General features: G+C 50.4%; 6 protein-coding genes and 2 non-coding genes across 8 annotated transcripts; 5 read left to right on the forward strand and 3 right to left on the reverse strand.

Moving 5' to 3' along the window:
- Positions 1-223: 223 nt before the first annotated feature.
- On the reverse strand, positions 224-1797 carry STEHIDRAFT_146026 (uncharacterized protein; the record flags this gene model as incomplete). Its single annotated transcript, XM_007302508.1, has 7 exons — positions 1509-1797; positions 1168-1451; positions 1015-1107; positions 807-955; positions 672-751; positions 523-614; positions 224-459 (listed from the first exon to the last, which is right to left on the reverse strand). Exons 2-7 carry the CDS (start codon positions 1385-1387, stop codon positions 224-226), a joined length of 870 nt encoding a protein of 289 aa, XP_007302570.1. The 5' UTR covers positions 1388-1451; positions 1509-1797.
- Positions 1798-4365: 2568 nt separating this feature from the next.
- STEHIDRAFT_t125 lies at positions 4366-4458 on the reverse strand. The gene has a single exon. It is a non-coding gene; the product is annotated as a tRNA-Thr (tRNA).
- A 169-nt stretch (positions 4459-4627) lies between these two features.
- On the forward strand, positions 4628-5744 carry STEHIDRAFT_167254 (uncharacterized protein; the record flags this gene model as incomplete). Its single annotated transcript, XM_007302509.1, has 3 exons — positions 4628-4936; positions 5014-5332; positions 5412-5744. The coding sequence occupies exons 1-3, from the start codon at positions 4698-4700 to the stop codon at positions 5742-5744; spliced, it is 891 nt and encodes a 296-aa protein (XP_007302571.1). The 5' UTR covers positions 4628-4697.
- Positions 5745-8755: 3011 nt separating this feature from the next.
- STEHIDRAFT_167255 (uncharacterized protein) lies at positions 8756-11327 on the reverse strand. Its single transcript, XM_007302510.1, has 3 exons — positions 10807-11327; positions 9804-10484; positions 8756-9621 (listed from the first exon to the last, which is right to left on the reverse strand). The coding sequence occupies exons 1-3, from the start codon at positions 11256-11258 to the stop codon at positions 9231-9233; spliced, it is 1524 nt and encodes a 507-aa protein (XP_007302572.1). The 5' UTR covers positions 11259-11327; the 3' UTR covers positions 8756-9230.
- A 151-nt stretch (positions 11328-11478) lies between these two features.
- On the forward strand, positions 11479-11571 carry STEHIDRAFT_t118. Its single transcript has one exon. It is a non-coding gene; the product is annotated as a tRNA-Thr (tRNA).
- Positions 11572-12879: 1308 nt separating this feature from the next.
- Positions 12880-14307, forward strand: STEHIDRAFT_109694 (uncharacterized protein; the record flags this gene model as incomplete). Its single annotated transcript, XM_007302511.1, has 6 exons — positions 12880-13101; positions 13165-13267; positions 13350-13524; positions 13581-13692; positions 13770-13868; positions 13930-14307. The coding sequence occupies 6 exons, from the start codon at positions 12880-12882 to the stop codon at positions 14305-14307; spliced, it is 1089 nt and encodes a 362-aa protein (XP_007302573.1).
- Positions 14308-15685: 1378 nt separating this feature from the next.
- On the forward strand, positions 15686-16210 carry STEHIDRAFT_29724 (uncharacterized protein; the record flags this gene model as incomplete). The annotated part of the gene is made up of 3 exons (XM_007302207.1): positions 15686-15919; positions 15986-16088; positions 16158-16210. Coding segments are annotated over 3 exons (390 nt in total), but the record flags the coding sequence as incomplete, so codon positions are not given.
- Positions 16211-19285: 3075 nt separating this feature from the next.
- On the forward strand, positions 19286-20797 carry STEHIDRAFT_129868 (uncharacterized protein; the record flags this gene model as incomplete). Its single annotated transcript, XM_007302512.1, has 2 exons — positions 19286-20669; positions 20703-20797. 2 exons carry the CDS (start codon positions 19286-19288, stop codon positions 20795-20797), a joined length of 1479 nt encoding a protein of 492 aa, XP_007302574.1.
- Positions 20798-21345: the final 548 nt, after the last annotated feature.

The following is a 21345-nucleotide window of genomic DNA, read 5'->3' on the forward strand; positions in this document are numbered from 1 at the left end:
AACGCAAGTGCACAAATCGTAAGTATTACCACGACCAAAATCTGACCATATCGCTTACTTTCGTGACAGGACATCCCCATGAGAATACGTGATGAAGTATAACGGAAAGTTTGAGAACGTGTATACACCACTCTATAATATTCGATCATCAAGGTAAATATTCAAGTCATCAAGCGTAGGTGTTACGAGGTACATATATTCCGTCACGATGACTCGGAATGGTCTACAGTCGGCCATTCCAAACATCTTGTACCGACCGCCACGCTCTGTTGCCGCACTCCTTCGCTAGCTTTCCGGCAAGGGAAGTAGACCCTTTCCCTTCAAGAAATGTACGGCTTGAACATATGGTCATACTCTCTTTGCATCGCGAAAGCATAACATTGGAACGCCGCAGGTCACGCAAAAAACCCAGCTTCTCCGTGCGAACAAGAGAAATGATGATATGGTCACTCTCATTTCCTGAGGAGAATATAATCAATACAAAATGAGGCATACTACGGTGCAAGTACAAACAATACGTACCTTGAAAAGCGTCGACGTTGAAGACTTTGTCTGCCCACGGAATCGATTCTCGACGGAGAGCACCTTCGATTAGATTACGTTGGGCGTCATACCTAGCAGCACAAGGTTCAATCCTCGGTCAAGTGAAGATGCTGATAGAATGGACATACGGAGTAATGATACGGAAGTCTTTTCCCTCGTCATTATACCTTTGAGCAATGCGAACGGCGACATGGCATTCTTCTGCATTCTATTCAAACACAGTCAGCTTCTGTCGCGTATGTCATGAGCTGACTACGAAGTACAATCCAACTATGCCCCTCTTGCTTCTCCCTACCCTTCTGAACATCGACAAAGCGACAGGCGCTCGCAGACGTTATAGCATGTACGGTCTCCAATTTACCATCGTAAACGTGGCGAGAAATGAACGACCCTACGACCCTCGGCATACGATCTGAAGGGTAAACAAAGTCAAATTGGAGTCTCGTGAGAACCAGACAACCGGAAACGTACACTGTACTGCAAGAAGCTTCGCCTTTGATCGAAGGCGAGATATCTCAAAAACGCTCTGAAGCCCACATATATTCTCTTGTCCGTATGGTGGCACTGTACGTATACAATTAGGCCATGGGCGTAAGAAGATAAGGGAGTGCAGGTTTGGCTTACACTGCTTATCATCACCGATAAATACCACCTTCGCAACGGTGGTTTTGAAGAGGTGTAAAAGCGGCACATAATTTCCGGTCTCGATCTGGCTCGCTTCGTCAACGATGACGGTCTCAACAGGGACTGCTTGGGTGAATACGGAGAGCTTTGGATTCGACATCATACTCAGGGTGCATAGTATGACCTTGGCACCTCCGAGCTTAGATTCGGCGTCCAGCATAGTCTTCGGGAACTGGTCCGAGACGAGAATATTACGCTCAATCTTCTCGTATAGATGTTCATGCCTAAAGCGAGAGGACATTGATGAGGATACGTGAAGGCTATTACATAAATCGACTTACCAGTCAAAGTGAAATTCGTGCGAGATCAATATTCGGAAATCTAGAAAGTCGTCTTTTGCCAGCTTCTCCGCAATATTTTTCACAGCAACGTTAGATTGAGCGACGAGATAAATTGTCCGCCGAGAGTCGCCCGCTCGGATACGCTTGACTGATTCTGCGATTACAGTTGTCTTGCCAGTGCCCGGAGGACCTTGTACCAGGCAGACTCTGTCACGAGGAGCAGAGGATAGGATAGTCTGTACAACGGTCTCCTGGTACGAGTTGAGCTCGCGGAAGGTGGTGCGTGCCGCCAGAGTGGGAAGAGTATGAAGTTTCGGGGCACTTTTCCAGCTCCAGGTCCGTTCCGGGAACCAGATGGCTCGGAAGAACGGTGATTCGTCAAGAGATACCCTACTGAGAAATGTGGCACGGACGATCTTCTGGCGTTCCGATTCTGCGAGAGTGAGTGGGTCCTTTCCCATGGTCACAGCAGATCGTAATGTAGAGCCTACGGAAGCGCCTTTGACAACCAAGGTTGCACCTCGGCCTTTCACATCTTGAGTCTTCGCTTTCAGTTCAGAATTACCATTTGCACCACTGATTGTGACGTTGAGCTGTTATTAAGGAGTCAGATGATAGGACCATGTAGGGGTCAAGATGTTACCTTAGTATCGCCGCGGATGTGTGATTTGTAGCGCGTGGACGTAACCTGGACTATGCCACCCTTCTTGACGACAGAGCATTTTATGTCGTTCGGAGTGGAGTTCGGTTTCAATGCATCCAGTAAGTCAGCATCTCGACGAAGCTTTGATAAAGCTTTCAAAACCTGCGAACCAAGTAGTAGTATGATATGAGATGCGATGAGCGTGAGTCAATGCAGCGAACACAACTATACCTGGAGATCAAATAGACCGACATCCACACGACGACACAATCCAGTCAGGGTCTCCCGATCCGTGCGGAAGGCGATGCGGCCGGATAACCAAGCTCGCAAGGCCACTCTCCAAGGACGACCGTCCTCTTGCTTCTCATTTTTGTATGCAGATTTGGTGCGATGATCGATCTCGCCACATATAGCCTTGATGAAGGAATGATCTGATGCGTGGTCCGCGGTGTCAAGGAGAGACCAGAGGTCCGTGACATCTCCGACCTGTAATTCGAGATCAAGGTGTAGCGCAGTGGCGAGACAATCGGCGTGGAGCGAGTAGCGAGAGAATCCAGGGTTAGATAGTATGTCTGCGATGAGAGTAGGAGTGGTGGGGCGTCGTTGCCGTGTCTGTTTTCGCTGTTTGGTGGAGAAATTGACAATGAGGACATGGGTGGCGGAGGCAAACGCTAGAGCAGATAGCGCGCAGTGAGTTCCGTATGCGGGAGCCACTCCCACGAAACCATGCTGCACGGTAGCCAGGAAATCTCGCACAGCTCTGCTACCGAGAGAGTTAGCGTGATGTACTGCGACATTGATAGAGGAGGGTTCGTCGTCGAAGATGTTATGCTGGTGGATGAAGTTCTGGTCGGACATGGCGTTTTGAGCAAGAGAGGAAACAAGAGGACTAGTCGTTGAAGGGGGCCTCGAGTATGTACGTCGAGGATACCTGAGAAACCATACATAGGAAAAAGAAGCAGAGCAGCATGTCGGGAACCAAGATAGAATACGACGCCACACAAATACCAGGTTCCTATCTGGGAGCAGATCGTCCTTAGAACTTTTTGTAACGCCCATCACACCAGGCGTTAATTTATGGTGAAAATGCCTATAGTTAGCCTTCATGTAACTTCCAGCGCGAGTGATGGGGTGAATTCCATGGGGATGTGATTAGTAACAACATCCCGAGGACGCTGAGTTGTGTAGTCTTCTAAAGGCAGATTAGACGAGATATCAACCGGGTAGGAACACCCAAACCCTCCGAGTCGGAACGCTACGATCGTCAGGACATTGCTATACGAGTTGTCCACTGGTGACTGCAACACCATAAAGCAAAACACAGTACGCCTTCGGAGTGAGGCTGAGGCGCGACCAAAGTGCAATAGAACAAGGGGACAAGGCCCTTGATAGATTCGTAAAGAAGGGCGGCAAGAGTCGTAGAAATAGTCACCACGAACAAAAAAACATAAAGACACACCGATCTGATTACGGATCGAGACGCACCTCGATGCCGATGGCGCCCATGATGCTCGGATAACGGCAACAGTAAGCTCTGAGTGAAAGTTCCCTGTAGCTCTAGTTTAGGTGTAAGCGAAGAGAACGCATCGGAGGGTCGATATCGTAGGAGAAGAAGAAGCGGCGCAATGTGGCCAGGGATATTATTCATGTCAATGCGTGGGAAGTGGTTTGATCAGAATCACGACGGGGAAACCACTATTTAGAGCCCGCTAAAGTGGAATCTAAACATAGGTCAAAATATTATATATGGATGCCAATTTAGCGCTCTCTAAAGCAAAGCTTTAGCGAGCTCTATAGTGAGTTCCATTGATTATTCTCTGAATTACCTTTAGAGGGTGCTATAGAAATTCGGGGTTGCCACATAAGGCAAGCCCGAGGTGCTCGACAGCCTTTAGCGTCCTCCAAAGTCAATCTTTAGCGTTTGTACGGCATTTCTAAAGAAAATGCATAGAGTCGCCTTTGGAGGTCTCCAAAGTTTCTCTTTAGTACTTCCCAAAGCGGAGCCCATATATAATATATAGAAGTTACTTTAGAATCACCTTTAGAGCACTCTAAATAGTGGTTCCCTGGCCGTGAATCTAGTCCCCGAATTTTCCATGGACCAAGTACTTGACTTCGTGGACTAGAGCAATAAAAACAGAGCAGTACGCCCTGAGTATGGTGGTGGTCGATGATAGTGTGAATGGCAAAAGACGAGCTCATGTCCTGGCTAAATTCCTCCTAGCCGATTTGAACGACTGACCTCTTCATGAGCTAATTCGTGCGCGAATTACTAGTGAAGCGCTACTACCGCTGAGCTAAGGAGGATATGTGTCGTGATGGCGCGTAACATATAATAAGATCATTCTGAATTACTTTACTCCGTGCGACGGACCGAACAAGGTGGCGAGCATCATCCGAAGTGCCACCCATCGAACCATTCATCATCCTCTTCGACGACGAGCACGATCCCTACATAAACCAGGACCTAGTCTCTCGACCTCCCTTCCATATCGTTTCCTCTCCTCTATCGTGGTGACCCTCTGATTTTGCCAGCACCTCAAAAAATGTCGTCGTTCCCTCATATTGCCGGCTTGTCGCGTCCGACGCGTCCGACGCGTCTTCAACGTGAACATCATGTTCTCAGAACAGGCTGCAGGCAAGCACGCAGAACGTTCATCACTTTACCCGACTTGTCTAGTTTCTCGCCGTTCAATCAGAAGCCGTTGAATGAAGGTACTGGGAGTGGGGGCGGACCGGAGGGATCATCGGATGGACAGACATACCACGAGAGGAAAATATTGCCGTGCGTGCTATGGTTATTCAGTGTTGAATCGTTCGGCATAGTTGTATATGCTGACCGAGATTCATGTGGTTTCACAGGTACTCCCGTCGAGAACTCTATAATATAATTGCCGACATGTCTTCGTATCCCCGCTTCGTACCCTTCTGCTCATCCACGCGCACCCTCCGCACTTCGGCCTCAACTGCTTCCTCTACATTGTCCTCAAAATCTCATGAAACATCACAATCGCACATGACATCGTCCACATCCCTCGCTGAACACCTCTCTAAACCGAACCTCGACCTTCTCTCCTCGAAAGAAGTCCTAGAACTAGACGTCGAGATGACGGCCAAGTTCCTCATCCATGAAGAGAGTTATGTGAGCGTGGTGACTTGTAGACCTTTCGAGAGTGTTACGGTATGTCTCGTCATCCTCTCTGAATGAGATCTCAGGTCGATACTGACTGAGACGTGGGTGGACATCTGGACGTGTCCAGGCAGTCGCGTCTTCTTCAACCCCACTGTTCAAATCCCTAACAACGACCTGGCGCTTCCAACCCGCCTCCCCAACCTCACCACACCCGTCCAACTCATCTACCCTTTCGTCACCACCATCCGCCTCCCTATCTTCTCCCTCTGTTGTATCACCAGAATCAGAGGCCGCAGAAGTCGAGAAGGCACCAACACTAATAACGCTCGACCTAGCCTACGCATTCGCGAACCCCGTCCACGCAGCGCTGTCGAAAGCGTTTTTTGGACAGGTGTCGAAGGCTATGGTTAGGGCGTTTGAAGAGAGGTGTTTGGAGGTTTATGGAAGGGGGAGGAGATGAATATGCGACACGGCATATTGATGCGGAGAGTTCGGTGGAGAGGAGAGGAAATGAGTGGTGAGAGACAATTTAGTAGGAGTGCATATCTTGGGGTTGCTATTGTCGGCGTGAGGGAATTGGTTTGGTTGGAGGCCACTGGTGTAATACGGCTCGGAGAGCGAGACGGTTTGTTGACCTGTTAACCCGGCATATAGCTAGCGCTGCTCTCACTCCCTCGTGCTTTTTTTCTTCATCAGCGGCTCCGGTCAGAGAGGCAAGGTGAAATATTGCACTGGTTACATCATTATAGACGTTAGACTAGTCTATCGAGGTTACTTTTTCTTCAAAGCCAGCATCGCCAGATGCGGGTTCATGAGGAGCCACAGGGGCTGAACGCCACTTGAACCAACACACGGCACCATCATTTGAATGCGCCGACGAAGGATGCGAAACATGATGCGAAACTCTACATTTCCCGTCACACGTCGCAAATGGTACGACTTGGGTACGACTAATCTTATCCTCAAGCGAAAGACAATGCCAGCGATTACTTTTCGCAAGGAGCTTGCGAAGGTAAAAAAGTCAGCAAATTTCCGATAACTTTCTTTCGCAGCCTTCGGGGTTGCCTATTATTATTACGTCCGACGAAGTGGCGCTGCCACTCGCGACAGACAATCCTGTATCCACGTGAGTACCGGCAGTGCCGGTTGGTTGTGTTTTGTTCCCCCTAGAGTCGGTGTTATGCCGTGTTTGTGTGTCGCTCTCGCGTATATATAGCCGGCTCGCGCTCTATCGCAAACTCAATCATCATTACCCTGCAAGCCACTTTTCCGTATCCTCTCACGAGAGCTCGTACTACAACTTCAAGATCCACAATGTATGCCAACTGGTATGTCGCACGTTCACAAGCCCTTCTATGCGAGCCTCGTTGACCGTCGACCTGACACTTCTATAAGCCGTCACGGTGTTACTCCTCCCAAACCCCCTGCGCCAGAGCTCAAGATGAACGCATGGTCGGCTACTCACGCCAACGAGTCCGCTCCTATCTTTCGCCTTCCAAACGAGCTCTTGACCATGATAGTCCGATTCTCCCGAGACACCAACCCTCCACGCAGGATTCCACCTGAATCGCAACGCGAAGTGCTGGACGCTGACTCCGTTGACTTCAATCCTTGGCTCGACGAGGCCTACGAGCTACACCTCGGCTGGATATATTTGACACACGTCTGCCATACCCTCAGAGCTATCGCATTGGGCTGTAGCGATCTCTGGACGCTCATTGACATGAATGTGCTTCCAAAATACTGGTGTCTTGAAATGATCACTCGCTCGGAAAATTCTACTCTTTCATTCTCGCGTGATTGGAACATGGCTACCTTCGGGGTCGAAGAGCTCTCCCCTGTGCACCTCGCGAAGACACGGAAGATTCGTTTCTGCAATTTCGCTACCTACGCCTTTAACGACTTGGTTTTCAACACGTTCATTTCATCCTTACTATTCGACGCACCTTACCTCGAGGAGCTCCACTTCCATGTGTCTATGTTGCAGGAAATCTCTCAACGCCGGTGTCTTTCTTTGACCGACACGCTCTTCGCGCCTGAAGGTCATCGTACTACTCAACATCTGCGCAAAGTTTCTCTCCTCAACATCATCCCACCGCTGAACGCCCCGTTCCTTACCGATCTCACAACGTTATCTATCTCATTCGTCGATGGCTACCCTGACGACACTTGGGATCGTTACGCCCTTCCCAACTCCTCAGTGCTCTTCAACGTATGCCTTTCCTGGAACTTCTCGCTCTTAGAAAATGCCTGCCCGATCACTGGACTATCGAGGACCTAGATACGACTCTGCCGCTTACTCATCTCAAGAAGATCGACGCTGTAACACGGAACCCTCTGAGCTTGAGCTTACTCCTGCGGGCATGCTACACCCCGACCACAACGACTCAAGGCAGCCGTGTCCTTCAAGCTCGATTCTGCGTAGCTTCTGCGCTGACACAGTGCGACATTGTCCTCTCTGCTTTGAGCGCAATCTTCACTTCAAACTCGTTTCTGCGCTCGGAATTCGTCCACGAGTATCGTGGTTTCGAAGCCGTCGCTTTGACGTTTAACGGAGGGCGGGGAAGTGCAGGTAGAATGCCTGAGGATAGGGCTCCCACGGCCGTTAAGCCTTTTGTACGCGTCGAGACATGGTCCGGCTTCGAGGACTACCAAGAAACGCAGGAAAAGACCATCAACCTAACGATTCCAGCGCCACAGCCGATTGGCGGACAAACTTCGTCGTTCTATATGTGTCGAGCACTTCTAGATGTCATGCATCTTCCTCTTCTTCGCAGTTTGTCCCTGATCTACGACTGGGGCTTGGATTATCGCCTCTCTTGGACTACTATGGATATTGAAGAGGTTCGAGAGTTGCTTGGACGGTTTCCGAACCTGGAGCGACTCACTTGTGGAGCGGAGATGCCTGGCCATCTCATTGCGCTTTTGTCAGAAGGGGCCTCCACGTCGGAAATGACTGGTATGAGCCAGACTCCGACTACGGATATAGATATGGAGTATGTGGTCGATGAACGTACTTCTGAAGACAATACACTTTCGACGCCCTTCCTCCTCGAATTGCGCAGTATTCGCTTTCTCGCTGTGGACTTCAAAAGGCCTTCACCTATAGACTCAACCTTAACTCTCGAAGACGCACTGTTGAGGATGATAGACATTCGAAGGGAGCGTTGCGCCCCTATTCGACACATCATGTTGTCCCCTGGGTGCGTTTACGATGATTGGTGGATGATGTTGACAAAGAAGTTGAGGATGATGGTGCCGCAGGTGGACTTTTCCGCAGAGGAGTGTTAATATACGAGTTTCATTTATCTCTCCATGATTTGTTGCTTAATATTAAGAAGTATATACCTTTTATGCGTTCGAACTTCGTCCCTTGTGTGCCAATAATCAGTTTCGCACTCGCAGACTAATCTGTTGCTTTCTGTCCCTTTTGTTTCTAACTCGGACACGGGCTAGAAGAACAAAAGGCTTATTATTCCTGCATATATTATATTATATTCAGTGTCGCAGTCTCCAGAGCTTGTTACCCTTCTCAGAGCATACTTCGTCCTCCTCCACACGAATTTTCGCCCTCCTCGGATGCCTCGACCTTGACTCTTGAGTGCCTACTGGTGCGCGAGCAATCTCCGTTTCCCTATATAGGGTCCCTCGTACCATTCTCGCTCTCGATTAGCCGTATTGCGATACTTCCTTCCTTCACCCCTTCTACCCCGGCCAGATGCGCTTCCTTCTTCGTCAAACGTCGATCACCTACGTATCCCGCATACTCTACTAATCCCTCGTATGCATCGAAGAACATCAGAGTTCAGCGCTCAAAGGAGGCCCCTATATCTGACGAAGCGTCAACATGGGTATGATACTGCACTATGTACCCCCGTCCAAAGCGACCGTGTCTCGGACCCCCCTCCCCTCAATACGATCCCTTTACGCCCAATCCAGGCAAAAATCAAGGATCTCCCCTGATTTTGGATGACTTCAACCCGACCCCACGCAGTTCCCCCGCCTGAACGTCAACTTTCCCGGTATATCCTCCCCCAGCTCGAGAAGCCCCAACATTGGCCCAAGCCTGCATCCCCTCAATCAGAGCCTCCTCCTCACTTTGTCCGTCTCGGTTTTCGGTTCCGTCGAAGCCGTGAGCAATAGGATTTTGGAGATTGCGATCATGTTTTGGGGCGTATTTGTCTCGGTGTTTGTATGGGTGGTTGAACGATGACGCTGAGGTGGAAGACGTAGACGCCAAGGCAGCCTTAGCATCCCATGCAGCCTGGCGCTTCATCGTCTTTTTCATCCGAGCGCGCTCTTTCGGCGTGACTCGGACGATGAGCGTTGAATCAGATCTATACACAGATATGAGGAGATGGGGGTGTCGAGCAGTCATGGCGAGGGGGAAAGGGAGGGAAAACGCGTGTATCGTCAGTATAACATGTCAGTGGAAATCGACGAGCGCTAAATTGAGAAACGCGGACCCAGAAAAGGAATGCGAAGAATGAAGGAACCCGAACGAGAAAGACCGACGCACCGCGAATGCATACTCTCCGGCGTAGCCCGCCACATCCACTCCTCATTCGGCAACCCGTCCGGCTCAAGGTCCGCATCGACCCACCACGTCTCTCTCGGGGTCATCACCTTCGTCACTTTCTTCTGCAATATGCTCGACTTTGCCTCCCGCGAAGTGGACTTGGGCTTCAACTTGTTGGTCTGTTCATCGTACTCATCGACAACCTTCTTCGTCCGCGGATCGGTCAATTGCAAGTGATACTCGGGGCCCAGTCTATTCTGCTTTCTCTGTCTCTTGGTCAAACCATGATGCTCGACTGGCACCGTTTTCAACCTCAGTTGCATCGCCATTTCTTGGGGAAGGAGGATGCGCGACATTGTTCCAGTAGGGATCGAACCAATTGGGATATGTGGATAGAGCGAGTGGGACGAAGCGTTGTCTGAACACGAGTCGGCCGACGATGGGCGAGCGGAAGATGGATCGGTAGAGGGAAGCGCAGAAGATGACGATGAAAGGGATGAATCGGAGTCTGTCGAGGAGGAGGAGGGGGGAGGGGAAGCTGAGACGGAGGTCATGAAGCTGTTACTCGACGCGTCGAACATGGATCTGAGGTGCGAGGGGACGTTGATGCGGCGTTGAATATGAAGTTGTTCAATCTCGCGGTGGGCTTCCATGTCGGGAACGATGATTCGTTTGAGGTGACTGTATGATTTCATGATATAATAAAAGGAAGGGTCAGCGATGTTGAACTGGCTGTAACGTAGGGAAAAGGCATTGAGGGGAAAGAACCGTTGTGGCGAGCGTTGGGCCACACTGTGCGACATGTTGCCGAGCTATAGTGTCACTCGACGAAATTGAGGCGACGATTTCGAGATGTTTTTCGAGATGTCTTGGGTTTGGAATGGACCCATATGAAAGTACAATCTCCAGCCAAATCTGCACTATGTCCAAAACCCAACACCATAACGCTGCCATCCACTCTCGAAGTTCACCGGAAACACAAAACATCACAAAGAAAGCGCACCTCATCGAGCTAACAGGACGTAAGTCCGGCGCCGGCTTCCCCTTTCCTGCCTGCGATCCATCTCCCTTACCGTCCCCCTTGCTCTTCTCCTTCTCCTTCCCTTTCTTCAGTTCGTTGCCCCACAGACTATGCTCCCTCCAAGCTTGCTCCTCCTTCTCCTCCTCCTTCATAGCAGATACCAGGTCTTCCCCCTTCAACCTCTCCTCCGAAAACTGTCTCTGAATCTCATCATACAGCTCCAGGTTCGATAACGCGCCGAATGGAGTAGCGTGTGCTGTCGGGGAGGTGAGGACTGCGCGGACGATGTGTCGGGCGTGTGGCGTCGATCTGTTTAGTTTGAAAGGTTGTGGATATTTCTTGATGGGTCTCGGGGGAACAGGAGTCGAAGGAGTGACATTGAAGAGAGGGCGAGAGGGGCGGAAGGCTGCGAGAAGGGAGAGGGTTGGGCGCATTGGTTATAAGAGTCGATGCACGTCTATGGTTTGGCTTTGATCGAATACGAGTTATTTATTCAATTCCGCTTTCCTTGTGAAGGCATCTTCGAATTCAGAGGCTTTCTAGAACCAGGAAGGCTTTCAAACAAGGTAGAGAACAAGAGAACAGTTGGCGGAACAAATGGACCAACACGCACACTTCGCCGGTCTGAGTGCACGTGGGGCGCTTACGAACAACTCCTCCTTAGCTCAGCGGTAGTAGCGCTTCACTAGTAATTCGGGCGCGAATTAGCTCATGAAGAGGTCAGTCGTTCAAATCGGCTAGGAGGAATGTACCACGCCATCCAAGCGCTCTTTTTATCCATACCATCATCCGCGTCAAGAGGCGTCAACCTCCACTTGGCAGAAACGCTATCCACATTACTCTAGTCCTCGAAGTTGCTGTAAGTCCCATCTGTAGTCGAGCGTTCAACTATCTCGTCGAGCTTTTCTCTACGAACAAGCCACTTCGTAGCCCGGCATTAGTCTTGAAATCCAAACTCAAATATCGAAGAAAACAATCGTTCCTCTCAAGTTCCTCTTCACTAGCCCGGCGTGGCCCCTCACTTCTTTTTTCCTCCACGGTGCGTTTTCTTTGCTTGTCATTGACGATGGTTATAAGTAAGGTGTAGTCTTCCAAGACCAAGCGTTGATTCTCCTTGCGTCATGGGTACCGTCTCGATACACTGATCCGAACTTGCAATTGAAAGTACATCAGGCCGTCCAGTCGTTTTCCAAGTATATGACCTTAGACTGGTATGCTCCTCCTTGGTGCATGAATGAACTGGCTTCGGAATAATTGAACCACAAATAAGATAATTCGACATGGTGACTATATTCTTAGCCATCACCGCGCTGGTACGGTGCTCGAGTTCCACTTACTTACTCTCCTAGCTTTGGATGCGCCCAAACTCCTTCCGCCTCGTCTTGGCATCCAATTTGGCCTTCAAATCGACTGTTAATTCTCACATGAACATAATTTCTTCGGTCGAGTTCCACTCTTGCTCACTAGTGGAGGAACCATGCTATGTGGTCTGGTCACAAGCGACGCGTCTCTGTGGCACCAAGGACGCCCATACCTAGTACGACAGGCTGACACGGGTACTGCTGTACCTGCATCGTAGACGTACCTGTGCGGGCTAATACCTCACTTGTACTTTACTTAAAGGCGATACTGGCTAAGACGCTTTAGACAACCTGGCCCTTCACCCCCATTCTATAGCTCACGGCGTAGTCCTCTCATCTATGAGTTTAAACTGCATCTTTGCAAACAGCGATCTGTGTTCTCGAGTTCTAGGCGCAATCCGGGTCGCGTCTCAGCAACAGATGTCCCTTTTCCTTAGACAGTCCATCCTTCTATCGGTCGATACTGGTTTATATGGTATGCCGTGTTATTGTCCTTCATTTTTGGGACGGCTGTTCTGACGCATATTTCTTTGACTAGCTCTCTCTGGAGTGGTCTTCATCATCACGATGCACCTCATTTGGTAAGATCCCCATCGCTCGAAGCCCTTTCGTGATCCTATTGAATCCTGAATGGTTCTTTCGATTCAGTACGAGGACCACCCGCACGACCATGAAGGCGCATCTCGCCATGACCATGGCGATCATGACCATCCTTTCCGTATCGACTGCTTGCTATGTCCTCGCTTGGTTGCTGCTAAAGACTGAGCACGCATCGCTTCAGTCCAGAATCGACGCCGACTGGGCTGTGTACAATGGCGACTACGCTCATATCGATGCATTTGAGAAGGCACAAGCTAGCATCCTCACACTCAGATATAAGCTGAATGTGATCATACAATATATACCACTCATTAACGTGCGTATCATTCAGAGCTCAAAATATCTGGTTGCAATGCTGATGTTTTCGTCTTGTGGCTAGTACGTTCTCTGTAATCTAATTCTACTTTGGAGAGCCTGGGTTTTGTGGAACCACAGTCTGTGGATCCTTTTCCTTTCCGCATTGTTCGTGCTCGGCACCTCTGGTGAGTTTCTCTGGAGATCCTTCCCTCCTATGATATTCTGCTCTTTATTGACATCTCTGATCTTGCGCGCGCAAACGATCAGCAATGGCCATCCTCCGTGCAATATATGGTTCATCCGATGACTTCTCAGTCGCAAATCTACTGCAAGGCCACAGAGTCGACGCGAATCTACAGGTGACTGTGGAAGACTGGGTTATATGGGGCATATCCCTGGCGACGAACATACTAGCGACATTGTTGATTATTCTCAAAGTCTGGTACCGCGCATTTGCACTCCTTTTTCAAAGAACACACTTACTGATATACATAGCAGGCGCCACAGAGGATCCATTCGCTCAAATATAGAGGGAAGCCGACGAAGTTCCAAAGTCGAGGTATTTTTGGCCTTGTTTGTCGAGTCCGGTATTATCTCTTGTTGTGCTTGGGTAAGTGTTCTTACTCTTAACGGATTAGTTAATCATTTGCATTTTAGTCGGAACCTTACCTAGTAATCATACTGCAGGTGTCGTACATAGCAAGTCAGGTCAATGTTCTGGTGCATTCAAGCGAAGGTGCCAATCTATGGAGTGAACTGATGTCTATTGTCCTGGTTCAAGTCTCCGTAAGTTCGTATTTCCGCTGTATTGATAACTATCTGACTTTTTCGCGTCATCTCCCACTAGGACATACTCTCGACTTTGATCATCATACTAGTTATCGTGAAGAGGACGGCCTCGGACATGACAGGGCTACCTCAACTCGAAGAAGTTGAGTACAACATAACTCGTCACTGTATTGCGCGCACACTCGGGGAGAAAAGGCAATCCATCCAACCGTCATCGCTTGGAAGAACACCGATTAGAATTGAGACACATACAGAGACTACACGGGATGACGATCCAGATACTAGCAGAGGGTCACCTGCAGCTGAGAACAAGGACAGCCTATTCCCTGACATAGAGGGAACGGCGGAGGGACATGGAAGTGATGAGATCATGTCTTCCACGGTCGTTAAGCTTGACTTGGAGTGGGCAGGAGGAATGATAGACCATATTCGTTGATTCTCACGAGGGCCGACTATCCTCTCTGAGATTTATTTCCAGTATTTTGGGCCCCATATTTGGTATTTTGTACTTTCTCCTGAGGGCCTGATAGCAGTCTACGTATAGAAAAAAGAAACGTAAAGGAGGTGTTGTTAGCGTTGTTAGATACTCATTAATATTCAGGCAACTGTGGAGGAAGATATTTAAATACCTTTGACATCGGTTATGCAGTGTAAATCGTTATGTACCTAGGTCTAAGTGGAATGATCATGAGTACTTGATGATGAATAGAGTCTGTGTATGAAACCCCATGGCCGTAAACTGGTTTGGGCGTGGTCATGGAGAGGCGCCACCCACGGTGAAGTGGCGAGAGAACATCTGCCGCGCAATCGTCTTCCGGCTTCCGCCGAGTTGATTTTCCGCCAGTTTTCCGTTTGGTTTCCAACTTTCCACCGTCAACGACTTAGACAGAACCTTCACAAAAGTTCCGACCCTAGTCTGATATGCGGTTCGAAAACGCCTTTAGTACTGCTCAAACGTTCGAGCCATACATTCTACGAGCCTCTGCCCTTTCCATTCAAGTTGAAGCGCCACACCTAGCTATGACGCACCGACCCCTTCCTGCGTTGCCTTTGCAACAGACCGTCCTATAACTTCTCCGCGACACCCTAGCCTAGTTGAACTCCCTCGTCTAGTCAGCCTCTGAGAATTCATTGGCACGCTATGTGAGGATCGAGGATATAATCGATGCGCTGTGTAGATTTTTTTCTCCTTTGGGACGGACTCTTGCCCAAACTGAAAGCCTCCGAACTGGGAGGATTACCAAAATGGACGAGACTCCACTGACGTCTAGGATCTGCGTTTTTTGTCTGCGTCTGACGTGCTGCTTGTATTGGCTTGTGCAACTGGAGTCCGGGCGAGAGCAGGGATGTGCCGTCACCCCCTATTCTCCACAAATAGCACCAGGACTCCACCTTGGTCTGGTATATATTCCAACCCGCGCCTGTACTGCTAGGCCACCACACAATTCACACTTCCCCACTCAACTCATCATCGTTTTATTCCATACCATCGCCGCACTATCTCCCTCCTTTTTACAAGTTTCAACGTGCGTATCTTGGCTTCCGTGCTCGTCGTGCCCCGCAGTCTCACTGTTGCTCTTCTACAGGTACGACCATGAACCGCTCCGACTACGATCAAGACTCTGTTCAGGGCTCTCAAGATTCCAACCACGAGCTGTCTGAAGAGGAGCAGCGCAAACAAGATGCTGAGCTCGCGACAAAGATGTCGAACTACGTCGACCCAGCCCTCGACAGGATCAAACCCCTGCTCAAACTCATCAACGAGGTTCGTCGCATCGCATCACTCTTCAAGTTGTGGCACTGACGTCATCGCGCCACAGAACCTCGCCCGTGCGCAACGAGACCAAGAAAAGGACGAGCTCGACGAAGAAGCACTCGTCAAGAATGTTCGGCCTCTTATTGAGCAAGCTCACGGTATTTTGCAGGAAGGTCTCGGTGGAATCAAGGCCCTTGACCCGGGAGGAAAAGTTTCGCAGCAGTCGAGCAGGCGGGCAGCGGACCACCAAGCCACGTCGGAGGAGCAGCATCTGGCTGAGTCGCTAGGCACAGTGCGTTGTTCGTCCCTGGCACCAATTTATCTCTGCTACTTATTGACATTATTGTTGATCCTACAGCTCACCGGAGACGTCACAGAAACGATTGAGAATGCGAGGAACATCATCGCCAATATGCCAAAGGCGAAGAAGGATCTTGGACCTCTACTCGATGCTCTCACCCGTACGTCTTCGTTATTTTCACAAAGGTTTCTTGCCGTTGTTTATCAATAGCCCTTTTCTGTTTCCACAGAACCTCTCATGCAAATCATTGGCGGTGTCGGTCTTGTGCTGAACGGTGTACTTACTCTTCTCGGCAACATTCTCGACGGCATCGGTCTCGGTGGTATTCTGAATGGCATATTGGATGCTCTGGGTCTAAACAAACTGCTCGGCAGGTTCGTCTATCTTCTACACCTCGCTCTTCTGCTTTTCACTAAAATATTCGACTTACACATTCACGTGGTCAATAGCATCGGCCTAGGCGGTCTCGGTAGTTCCCTCGGCGGAAACAAAATCGAAGGCCAAGACGGAAAGAAAGACGAAAAACCTAAAGGCATCGACTTCTCGAAAGTCACTGGCGGCGGCGCTCCTTCAGGTGGCTCTGGCGGTAGTCAGAAGGGAGGCGGTGGAGGACTTTTGGGGAACTTGGGTCTCGGGAGTTTGGGTGGACAGGTGGGCGATACTGCGGGTGGTGCAGCCAGTGGTGTTGGAGGTGCTGTTGGTGGTGCGACAGGGGGGTTGGGGCTGGGTGGACAGGGAGGTGGGGACGACTAGAGAGATTGCTCGTATGGAAAGCTCAGAGGACATTCTTGGACCTTGTATTGTAGGATTTCTGTGCATTCATGATCCTCGCAGCACTTGATGAATGTATTATAAACGATACCATGTACAATATTCTTGATACTCTCAATTGTTTCCAAGTAAGAGTTCATTGTGGCGCTGGTCTATAAGTAGCAGTGGCACCGGCCCGAAGTTACCGTGCGGATTCGCCTACGTTCAGTCGTTTCTCGTCGAACCGTCATCATATTCGCCAGTCGAGACAAATCTTCGGTAGTTTGCTCTAGTCAACTATTCAATCTATAATCAGTGCGCTGGTATTGGAATAAGGATAAGACTCGCTGCGTTCTTCAGCTGTTTCTCGTTGTATTTCTTTATATTGGTGCAGCCACCCCTTGAAGTTCTGGTCAGCACATCCTACCACTGACGTCTCACCAACTGCAGCAGCAGAGGTAGGGCACCGTCGAGTTCTGATATCAAAAGCAAGGATCATAGACTACCCAGCATGAAGATGGATTGCGGGCCTTGTTCACCCCAGTCCACCTGCATTCAGACTTGCCACAGCACCAAGAATTTTTCGATAAAGCTCGTCCGTTATTCCTTCCCCATGATCGACGTTCACGCTGACGCATCTCCAGGCCGCAGATGTACAGATCAGGTCTGCTCGTGAGCAAGGGTTGGGACGCACGTTTTTACGTGTCAAAAGCCAGGCACAACGGCTGTAACAAACAGCGATGACTCGCCATCACGAATAGGTCTAGCTTCAGTAACGATCTGATACGGTGTCGTGAAGCGCGGCTGATGGGGCTGTGGTAGGTGTGAGATACCGTCGAGAATTTTGTATATCATGCTCGCGTCGCCTGGTCTCCTCCACTCTCTTTACCACTAATTTCGACGGAGCAAAGACCTTTTACCAACCCTGTCCTTTGTAAGTTCTCGGTTAAGCTCACACGAATGACAGGAATTGATGATTTGAACCATTCCGCCTCGATGGCCCAGTCGATCGTCCACGACACCATGGAATCCACTGGTCCGGGAGGTAACTCCTCTCCGGCCACTGCTACGAACGCCACGCAACAAACTGGATATGCCCAATTATTCACCCGCATCTCGTCTACCCCTAATCTCGAGTCCTTCTACGAAATCCTGACACGGAATGACCATCTGCTCGATCCGACGCTTCTGCAGGACTTCAGAATGCGCATGCGGTCTCCATCCATTCTGTTCGGCCCTTGCTTCCTTCGCTTTACGGACGTGCTCGAGCTCGCCATGAATGACGCTGAACGTGCCTGGGCCTTGGTCGTATCTTCTCGCGAACGCCGAGATATCGTAGAGAGGGAAATCCAAGGCGAAATCAGCGTTATCCAACGTCTGCACAATATGGGTGGCGCTCTGTCGTCGGCTGCCATCTCTTTGGCAGATCAGGCGATAATCAAGGCCTTAGACTTCGCGGAACTCCGTGCCTACGTCAAAGTCCTGCTGGAGTGTAAAGCAAAAGCCTTGTACCACATCCACGGTGGCAATCGTGCGCAGACCCTGGAGGACGCGCTCAGTGCCACGCAATTCGCTCTTCAACAATATCCAGGCGATGTCGAGCTGCTCTTGCATCTTGCAGTGGTCTACTCCGATAGGATTTTCGGAGACCATCTGACGAACCAGAAGAATTCCATCGATGCTTTGCGCGCCGCTCTCGAGGCCCACGATCCCATTGAACCCTCCACGTCCTCATTCCTCAAGAACAGGAAAGCGTTGGCTCATACAAACCTCGCGGTTGCCCTTATGCGGCTCTATTCATCGGAGGGCGTAGCTCGAGACAAGCGAATCTCTGGCCTGTTGGAGGCGGTCGAACATTGCGAAGTTGCTCTAACAATCCGCTCACCCGACATCAATCTCATCAATTGGGCGTACTCTCAGATTAATCTCGCGGAGGTGACAGAGAAGCTTGTTAATGTTGCTCAGAAGGATGTAACGGACGTCGAGTTAGCGTGTCAAGCCATCATCGACAGGAAAACTTTATTCGACAATCCCGGAAGTGCGCACTTTGTCGCTAGAGCCCTCGAGATCCTAGGTTCCACTCTCATACGACACGCCCGCTCCATCATTAAGTCCGCTACTCCACAGCAAACACCCTACCTCCTATCCGAACTTATGTCTTCGCCCTCTCCTCCCAAGGCAGTACTGCTACGAGCTCGCCAACTCCTCGAAGACGCGCATGTTTGGGTCGCCAAAGGCCAAGACGAACCTCTTCACGCTCGCATCGTCAACAGCCTGTTCGACGTTCTCCTGGAGTTCCACGAAGATGACGAAACCATTCGGTTCGGTGACAAGCATATTCACCTCATCAACAAGCGCAATATGTTGAAGCCGAGCACACGATGTCGATTCGGAGACGCCCTTGGATATCTACATGCTTCACGGAAGGAGTGGGATCAAGCGGTGCCGGGCTACCGTGTCGCGCTCGATGCCTGCAATGATGCCGTGTATACGTCCTCGAAGGATGGGTTGGATCCAGAGGTTCGGAAATTGGACCAGTCGAAGAAGTTGAGGCTCCATCGATGGGCTGCGTACGTCTTCGCCGCAGCCGGAGACCCAGAGGCTGCAATGCTCGCGTTAGAAAACGGTCGGGCGAGGGAGCTTCGGCATCGATTCCTTTCGACAGATATCTTAAACGACTCGGAGGACTCCCTTGAAGATCTCCCTGAGCCGTTGAAGACGGCATACCTGTCCGCGCTGGATACCTTGAAACGTTCACCCCTGATGGATTCGGGCGCGGACTCGTCAGCTTCGCGCGCCTTACACGCCGTCATCAACCTCATTCGAGAGGTCCCTGGCTGCCGGAACTTTATGACGGGTATAAAGGTGTCGGATGTGGTTCCAGCAATCGAGGACGGCTGGCCGCTCCTTTATGTCGACCCTACTCCTTTCGGAACGCTTCTGTTGCTTGTCCGACATGGAGCTGGCGAGGGCGGGGGGATGCCGGCAGCGTTCCGCTATTCCTGTCGACTCCTGGAAGAGACAAAAAGCGGTGAGATTACTTTGAAGTGTCAGGTCGGGCATAATGCGAAAATTTCCAACTACAAAAACTGGGAATTCATCCACAATGCCGCCAGAGAGGCAACTTTGCCTCAGTCACTCGAAGGGTTGTTGAGGTGGCTTGGGAATCGTGTGGCTAGACATATTCACGCCCTGGTCGCTGACGCGACGAAAGATACCGGTAGTCCAAACACAGTCGGTTTAACAATCGTCGCGTGCGGCCATATTTCTATGATGCCTATTGACGCTGCAAGCTGGAGGTCCAGCAATTCGAGCACTACCGAATCGCAATGCCTCTCCGACACCTTCTTTGTCCGATACGCCCCCTCCGCCGCGATTGTTGCTTCGTGTGCTCGCAAGGCTCGCGCCTTGGATGACTCAACCACAATGCCCCAGTCTCCCCCGACATTCGTAGCTGTAGGTAACCCGCTCAACGATCTCCCTCAATCCCGTTCAGAGATCAAAGAAATCGAAGCCCACTTCCCCAGCAACGCACGCCACACTGCGTTCGAATCAAATGCCACCATACCCTTCATCGCGACCCATGCTCCAGCAGCGACCTACCTGCATTTCGCCACCCACGCCCAAGCAAACTACCTACCCACTGTGCGCTCTAATCCCGAGTCCCAAGCATGCGTCCAGCTCTCCGACGGTGCTCTTCTCGCCACTCATATCCCTTCTTGGCTCTCACTCACCCGGAATCGCTTAACCGTCCTCTCAGCATGCGAGACGGTCGTGCGGGGCATCGATCTGCCGGACGAGGCTTTTAGTATCGGATCAGCGATACTCGCGAGTGGGAGCGCCTGCGTAGTGGGAAGTATGTGGAAAGTCGACGATCATGCGACGGGGCTCTTGATGGTGAGGATGTATGAGGAAATGCTTGAGAAAGGAAGGAGACCTCCCGAGGCATTGAGAGAGGCTAAGACGTGGTTGAGGGGATTGGACATGGATGGTCTTCAAGACAAGTTTTTCGAGAGACATGAAGGGTTAGCGGACGGTATTCGAGAGAATGGGTATTTCGACGGAAAGCCGTTCGAACATCCTTTCTTTTGGGCGGGCTTTGTGGCGGTAGGAATCTAGGCCATGCTCTATGAGTCGCTATCAAGTTACAGTTGGGTGCTTCGGTAAGGTTTCGTGTCCGATACTCCATTCGAGGAACTCGGATCGGAACAGTAGTATATGGACCTCTTCGTCTTCACTCCGAGAGCGCTGAGCTCGATTTATCTAGACGCTGCATTGTGCACGGTAGAATATATTTCAGAATATTGAGTTCAGGATATATCGTATTCGTAAATTCGAGAGTTTCGACACCCGACAGCTTCTCAGCATACCCGAATATGTACTTTCCCCCGAAAAGTATCCAGGACCAATCCAGGACTACGCCACAAACATGTCGTACAGAGCATCTATGTATCCTTGGACTGACCGATGAACTAACGAGGAATATCCGGATTTGTTCTAGATTGATCGTTTCCTCTCCGGTGCAAAGACCGTCTATTCCGAGCCCAGGGTTCACTTGGGTCCCAAAAGCATGTTTGGGACAACGCGCGATGTTACTGTATGACTGCATGACACCTTCTACCTGTCCTTCATATGCTGTACACCCACTCTTCGTTCCATGCTCAACA

Source organism: Stereum hirsutum (assembly GCF_000264905.1).
Source record: "Stereum hirsutum FP-91666 SS1 unplaced genomic scaffold STEHIscaffold_5, whole genome shotgun sequence".
Classification (NCBI taxonomy): domain Eukaryota; kingdom Fungi; phylum Basidiomycota; class Agaricomycetes; order Russulales; family Stereaceae; genus Stereum; species Stereum hirsutum.

Bases quoted from the DNA above. Each gene is read 5' to 3' on its own strand.
- STEHIDRAFT_167255 (XM_007302510.1), bottom strand. From the start codon at position 11,258: ATGCGCCCAACCCTCTCCCTTCTCGCAGCCTTCCGCCCCTCTCGCCCT. The intron at 10,485-10,806 runs GTGCGCTTTCTT...GAAATCATACAG, and splicing joins CGTCCTGTTAGCTCGATGAG to TCACCTCAAACGAATCATCG. The intron at 9,622-9,803 runs GTGCGTCGGTCT...ATCTGTGTATAG, and splicing joins CCGGAGAGTATGCATTCGCG to ATCTGATTCAACGCTCATCG.